The sequence below is a fragment of the Lepidothrix coronata genome, unplaced genomic scaffold, assembly GCF_001604755.1.
Source record: "Lepidothrix coronata isolate B3197 unplaced genomic scaffold, Lepidothrix_coronata-1.0 Scaffold158, whole genome shotgun sequence".
Classification (NCBI taxonomy): domain Eukaryota; kingdom Metazoa; phylum Chordata; class Aves; order Passeriformes; family Pipridae; genus Lepidothrix; species Lepidothrix coronata.
Genome location: NW_016690338.1, coordinates 57795 through 65532, shown reverse-complemented (window position 1 = coordinate 65532; position 7738 = coordinate 57795). Strand labels below are relative to the sequence as shown.

The 7738-nt window shown below is 36.8% G+C and overlaps 1 protein-coding gene across 1 annotated transcript in view; it reads right to left on the bottom strand.

Annotated features, from left to right (window-relative positions):
• Positions 1–1766: 1766 nt before the first annotated feature.
• The window catches only part of MARCH11 (membrane associated ring-CH-type finger 11), a 29059-nt gene continuing 23087 nt past the window's right edge, over positions 1767–7738 (bottom strand). Inside the window, exon 4 of the mRNA XM_017829064.1 lies at positions 1767–2474. Coding sequence (XP_017684553.1) covers positions 2152–2474 — 323 coding nt within the window. The 3' untranslated portion in view covers positions 1767–2151. The remainder of the gene's footprint in view (positions 2475–7738) is intronic.

Genomic DNA, 7738 nt, shown 5'->3' with positions numbered 1-7738 from the left:
GTGATGCCCTTGTCTTTTTCTAGACTTACAAGATTTTTCATCATATTTTCCCCCTCCCTTCTGTTGAGAAGGGGGAGAGAGAAACTGCATGGGGATCTAACAGCCGGACAAGGTCAACCCACCACTCCATCCTTGACCCAGTTCTCTTCAACATCTTCATTAACAACTTGGGCGCAGGACTCAAAGGAATACTGAGTAAGTTTGCCAATGACACTAAATTGGGAGGAGCTGTTGATTCCCTTAAGGGCAGAGAGGCCCTGCAGAGAGACTTCAACAAATTAGAGAGATGGGCAGTCACCAACCCATGAAGTTTAATCAGGGCAAGTTCTGAATTCTGCACATGGGATGGGGCAGCCCTGGATGTGTGGTACAGACTGGGGAACCAGAGCTTGGAGAGCAGCACTGTGGAAAGGGACCTGCAGTGCCCTGGCAGCCAGGAGGGCCAGCCATGTCCTGGGGGGCATCAGGCAAAGCATCGCCAGCCAGTCGAGGGAGGGGATTGTCCTGCTCTGCTCTGCACTGGTGTGGCCTCACCTTGACTATTGTGTGCAGTTTTGGGCACTGCAAAGTAAGAAAGCCCTTAGAGAGCATCCAAAGGATGGCCACAAGGATGGTAAAGGGTTTGAAGGGTAAGCTGTATGAGGAGTGGCTGAGGTCACTTGGTCTGTTCAGCCTGGAGAGAAGAGGAGACTGAGCAGAGACCACACTGCAGTCTACAACTTCCTCATGAGGGGAAGCAGAGGGGCAGGGCAGGCACTGATCTCTTCACTCTCATGACCAGTGACAGGACTCAAGGAAATGGCACAAAGCTGAACCAGGGGAAGTTTAGGTTGGATATCAGGAAAAGGTTTATCACCAAGAGGGTGGTTGGGCAGTGGCACAGGCTCCCTGGGGAAGTGGTCCCAGCACCAAGCCTGTCTGAAGTCAGAAAGTATTTGGACAAAACTTTCAGGCACAAGGTGTGATTTTTGGGGAGTCCTGTGCAGGGCCAAGAGTTGGATTCGATGATCCTTGTGGGTCCCTTCCAACTCAGCATGTTCTGTGATTCTATGATTCTATGAAACTGTTTTAAATAAGCTAGTGCTCTCAGAGTAATTTCAGCTCTACTTTTCTGTCTCAGTCTTCTACAGGCTTAATTAACTTGAAAATTATTTCCATTTCAATTTGATTAAATTATATTGGAATTTATGCCATGGAACAGAAACAAGAGAAGCACACTTCACAGTGTTGATTATCTATCATGATATTGGCTCATTTTAGTATGATTTGTTACCTGCATTATTTCTACTTCAGTTTCTATTTGGATTTATTATTATTCCAGAAGCTGTAATGCACTTTTTTTTTAATTTTTAAAAATGGATATCAATGACCTAGAGTCAGAATGGTACTAAAAATTCACAGGTTGCTAATTTCAGCACCACTGCTTGGAAGGTAACATCATTTCTGTGCACAGACACAGCACCAGCACTCTGCAGGTCTTAGAGACTCAAGAGGCAGTGCAAGACTCTTCCTCTGTCTGTGTCATACTTGTGCCTGACATCTTGCATGGACATCTGGGAGAGCTAAAAGAAAAGAAGACTTCCCATCTTCCCTTAGGTTTTGTAAAGCAGCCACTGGACTTCCTTCTTAAAGGCAAAGGACAATATATCCCTTACTTACTTTCACACACCTGAACTGTGCTACAAACAACAAAAAAATAAAGACAGAAAAGGAAGAATACTTGACTTGTGTCAACATTCTCCTTCTTTTTGGAAGAACATTGTCCAGTTTAATCCTCGTGAAAGTGGAAAAAATAACAGTAGTGGATTGAAGCCAGAGTTTAAGAAAATACATTTAAATATATCTTTTTACTTAAAAATTAATTTCTTCATCATTCAAAGACCTAAGAGTTATGTTATATACACCTCAGGTACAAAGTGAGAAAAGATCCAATAAAAAGCAAGAGACTTGTATAAAAAGCAAGAGACTTTTTTTTCCCCAGAAAAATGTATTTGTGTTTTATCTGATCATATAAAAAGCATTAAATTTTTTAAAAAAGTGTATATATTTTTTCAAGTGTTAATGGTTTCCCCATTCATCATAACTACATTCCAAAGTCCTGTAACACCAGGGCACATTATCCTTATCTGTGTAGCACAGTGAGCATAATCTTTACACTGAGGTGACTCTCATCACTACTTCCCCAGAGCAGTTATCCTCCGATGAATCTTCCTGAGGTCTCATGCGGTTGAACAGATGTAACAACACATAGCCACACTGAAATCTTGGTGAGGTTAACTGTGTTGGATGAACTAAACTTCTGTTTCTAAACGCAGTCAGTGGTAACCACAATGTCCTTCCTGCTGAGGATTCTCCTCTATTGCTCTCCTCTATGTCCGTGGCTTTATCATAATTTAACACATCCCAGTGTAGATTCACAGCCCTCCAGCGCTTAAACACTCGATAAACAGATGCACCTTCATGTACTATCAGTCCTGAAATTAAGGAAAGGGAAAAAAAAGAGTTTGTACAAAATATTTTGAGAGTAAATAGAGAACTAACACATTGTAACAACTGGTAATTTCCAAAGGCTATTAAATTACTTGTAACATTAATAATTCAAACAAACTGTATATATGCAATGTAACTGGTTATTTATGTTTTTGGGAGGCAGGAACATGCAGAGGAAATAAAATTGTTCTGAATAAAAGCTCAACATAATCAATACTAGAATAATCTGAGCATGCCTAACTAAATAAATTATTTCGATTTAAGTAAACCCATGCAAAACTGGCAGATTTGGAAATTGACTGTTTATGCTACTGCTGCCCTTGTTCATGGTAAGTACTATTTATTTACTGAGATTTATACTGGTTTAAGTATATCTTTAAGTAGGTTAGACCTTCTGTAAGAAACAGGATGGTCTTCAATTTGCTTGAGTGTATTGTAGAATTCAGTACAGATACAGAGAAATTTAAATGCTTTCAGATTCTTATTTCAACTCAGGAGCACAGAAGATTTGTGAAAACCTGAAATAGCTGTAAGCAGAAAGACTTTCCTGTCTTGCTTCAGTAGAACAAGAAGAGATTAAATTTTATTATTAACTATGATGAGCATGGTAAGGATGATAAGCTTTCTTCTTTCTCTTCGATATTCAGCAGGAAAAAGTTGAGAATCATCTTTTTGTTGAGACCCAGGAAATCTTTTAAAAGGTTCTTCAAGGAAAATACAGATTTTCTGGAGTCCTCAACAGACCAATCCAATTATGAATTTCCATGTAGCTAATATTTATGCCTATTGTATGCATTCTGGCAATTTATTTAAAGAAGTGAAGCTCTTCATTTTTTGTATGTATGTATATATTTATACTCTTTATGTGTAAGTAGTTCATATATGGATTTACTGGAGAGACACATAGGGCTTCGGCCTTCTTACTAGTTTTTTCCTCAATCAGTCTGGTAACTTATATGGTTCTGAGCAATGTCTCATGTTTTCTCTGGCTCCCTGCTTTGGGAGGAGAGCAATCTGCCTAGCCAAAAACATTTATAAATCTTTTGTCCACTGTGATTCTTGTCTAAAATTTTTCTATACGTGGCCACATCTATATGATTGGTGAGGTCACAGGCTATAGTCCTTTATGCCAAGAGATTGTCTGTTACCTCTTTCTGCACAACAAAATTGTGATCTAAGTGTCTGAGGTCCTTTAGCTTGGTTAACCAACACCAGAAGGGAGTTGTTCAAAGAAAGATGACACAGGCAGAAAGGATGATAAAAATATTTACATGAACAGGAAACCTCAGATTCAAGTGCAATGATTTTCAGATAGCAATGCCTATTCTAATACGTTTAAAGATCATTACACTACAAGATGGAGAAACACAAAAATTTCTTTCAGAAGGACATGATAGCAAATGCAGCATCTCTGTAAGGCTTTCAACTTGCCCAGAATTCATTGAAGCATCCAATGCAGAAAAAGTAACACAATATAAGCTTAATTAAATAGCAAACATTCTAAATGTATTTTGTAACAGCATAGCCTTTTAGTGGAATTTTTTCTTGATTGCAAGATTTCTATCTTCATCTTCTCAGATACAGATAAAGCAACCTGTCCTAAAAATTTAACATATCAATAATAATCTATTAAATACATAAATGTACCTTCAAGACTGGCTAGATTGTCTTAAAAAGAATAAATGTGTTTGATCATGTACAGAATCTACAAACCAAATAAGCCATGGCTTTACCACTGTGACGAAGATACACCCTTTTTTTTTCCTGTTGGATTTCCTATAAAATGATAAAGGAGATGAGAATAAGGAGATGAGAATAATCCTCCTCTGCCTGTCAGTGTAACATAGCATTATTTGGCCCAATTTCTCTCAACACTATGATAAAGGAAAACTAAAAGAATCTATTTACTCCAGTGTGAAGATACATGCCTGCACTCCATTGGAACCTGAACAAGATATTTCAGAATAGAGAGCGAAGCATTTGAAAAAGCATCATTGAGGTACATGAAGTACATTGAAACAGTCAAAAGTATCCTCCCAAAATTACAACAGAAAAAGTCATAGGACAACTTCTTTCAGAGAGATCTTTTTTACTGGTTTGGATCTTTCAGGATTTATTGAAATTATGTTTTCAAAGTTTTTCAACTTTTGCAAGGAAAAGAAATTTTCCGTACAATGGAAGCTGTCAGTCACATATACTTTAAAAAGTTACCGAACAAAGGATCAACTATTGCAAGGCTTGAAATAAAGTTGTCAGATTTGGCAATGCTAAAGGAGAAAAGGAGCACTTTCATAATTCCTCTCATAAAAGGTTTTATTTCCCTTCTGATAGAACTAGAGATTGAAAAAGACCTATGTAGAAGAGGCAAAAGAACTGGGGGTGAGGTGGGGAAGAAAGCTCTCAGCAACAACAGTTCCAAGACCACAAACAAGAAGAAATCTGGATAAGGTTTAAATGCTGGAGATTTTCCAGGTCCAGAGAAGGTCTGATGCTCAAAATATAAGTATTTAGTCACTGAAGTGGAGCTGTAAGAAAACGGCAAAGAATCTCCTTTCTTCCTGTAGAAGTTCCACAGCAAGGATAAATTCATAAAAAATACTGGTGTGTTCCAAATACCATGATTTCAACAGCGCAGAGAACATATTGCATAATTGTAGGAAAAAAATTTACTTCTTTGACTCAGATGATCCCAAGAAGAAGTGTCAGAATTCACTACTATTAGCTGTTCTGATGTTCTGTCCTATTAATATCTACAAGGAACAGAATTTTAGGATGATGGACCCATCAAAATATCCACAGATTCTAAGACGACTTTAGGTTTTATCTCTAAGATGTAGAGACTGTAGTGGGATCCAGACAATAGGATTATGGAGAATCATAATTTTATTTTCTTTCCAAGTACTGTGAGATTCACTCTATTTAAAGAATTTCTTACCCTGAGTTACAAGATCACTTGAAATTTTTCATACTAAATGGCTTTACAAGTAGGCTACTTGTCTTACATCATTCAGTTTTGATGGTATTAGGTTACAACTTTATCTTATTTATCACACTAATCTTACTTAGAGTCATTTAGGAATGGTCCTCCCAGAAACATCACAAGATCTTACCAGGGAATAAAAGACCCTTTTCAGAAATAGACTATCTCTGGACAAAATGCCACGTCTTAACACTATCCAAGGGCCCACAGACATATTAAAAAAAAGTCATCAATTGCTCAAAGCATTAAAGTGAAACATGTCCTCTCTAAAAATAGTAATATAACTCTTTATAAACTATTTAGAATTAGATTGGGGGGCGGGGGGAAGACTTTCTGAGTAAAGATACATAAAGTGCAGCTAGATGTGTTCATTGTAAGGAACTTCAGCCTGCACATTTTTACAACTAAGGAGCTACATAAACGTTGCTAGGCATCAGGTTCCTTGGTGGGGAATAAAGAGGCTTTCAGAGGGCTACTCACACCTTGCATTGGCTCCCATCTCTTAACTCCCTTGCCATAGTCATGTTTCCAGTGCAATGTTACAATCTCTTTTCATGCTGTAAAGGAACTGCACTGTTTTTCTGTGATTGGAAGTTAGCCGTTATTATTTGTGAGGTATTTTGTTCATGGCAGAACCATTTATAACTAGTAGTTGTGACTATTTTCCAGTGAAAATGTATAAAGTTCTATGACTTTTCTGTTATGAGAAATAATTTTTAGGTCTACAAAGTAGAATGACAAAGGCTTGATATCCTGTCCTTTGGTGGCTAGATAAGGGATTTATATTATTCATTCCTTTCATATTAACCCATGAATTCACTCCCTTTGGTAATCCCTACATGGATGGTCTGATCCTAGGACTATCACTGCAATAGCTCTGGGTTTCACAGGCAGTAATTCTACTTGATTAGGGTGTTCAAGGTCTGCTGTGGGAAAACTTCTACCACCAGCAGATTTCAAAGAGAACAGCTTTAAACCCAGCTTAGATGCAGAAAAGTACAAGCTAATGACTTGTAGGGTTAAAACCAACACTGAAAAGTAAAAACAATCCTGTTTGTTAGGAAGAATTCTGGAAAAATTTAGAGTAGAACAAGGAGAACAATGGGTACCAATAAAATATGTACACTGGGATGAATAGAACATATTATACTGGTGATCTGTAATCTTTGGGACTTTTCTTTTGGTGAAAAGTAAAACAAAATTAAGAAGTAAAATAGAAGTTACGTGTCGTTTGCTTAATAAGAAAGTGACTGGTCTGCTACATATGATGTAGAAGTCAGTCACTGGGAAAATGAATCATTATGTGCAAGTTTTCAAAGGTGTCATGTAAATATGTCAGTACCTTTAGGCAAACTGCCTTTAAAAATTATAGCAAAACATTTTAAAAGTGCTTCACACTTTCTGTGTGAAGATATTTACACTTCACAAATGACCAAAAATATTCATATTGTTTCTGCAAAGCCATAGGGAGGCATAACTGGAGGCAGGGAGAATAAATCTTGGTCATACCACCAAGCATTGTCTTGAAATATGTGCTGCACAGGAAAACCTGTATATCTGCATAGATTTTTCATTGAAATAAAGATGGATATCAGTGGGAGTATAGGCACTCACTCACTGTAAGTCCAGTTGAAAACTCAGAGAATGCAATGGATGACTAAACACAAATGAGAGAAGAGGAGATGCTAAGTGAGAACTGTGGCTGGTTGTAAGCATAACAAGCTTTATGATATAAGAGATAACATATAATAATGGTAAAATCATAAGTTAATGCCGTTGGAAGTCATCAGCATAACGAAAAGTGTTTGTTTTTTTAAAAACATTCATGAGTAATAGTTATATACATTTATTAGAGAACTTTATTTGAATGTTTTAAATTAAAAGTATCAATCTAAGCCCCTTCACTTTATGCTGAAATAAAATTGAATAAAGCTGACTATATTAATAAATGTTTTCAAGAATTACAAGAACTCCTGATCTTACAAGCTTACAGTATGCAGATGACTTGAAATTATACGCAGAATAAATGAATGAATGAATCTGGATCATCGGAATTCCGCAATTACCAAACCTCCTTTATACAGTTTTCTGAATTTTCAGATACAGTCTAATAAACTGTTAAGTTGTATCTGCACTGAACTTCATAACTACAAAACAGTGTTGAAATACATTTAATTATAGTTGGTTTTCCATTAAAATTGTTGTATATTATTTATGATAGGATTATAAAATATGTATTTATTTAATTAGAGGCAAGTCAGTTTATCT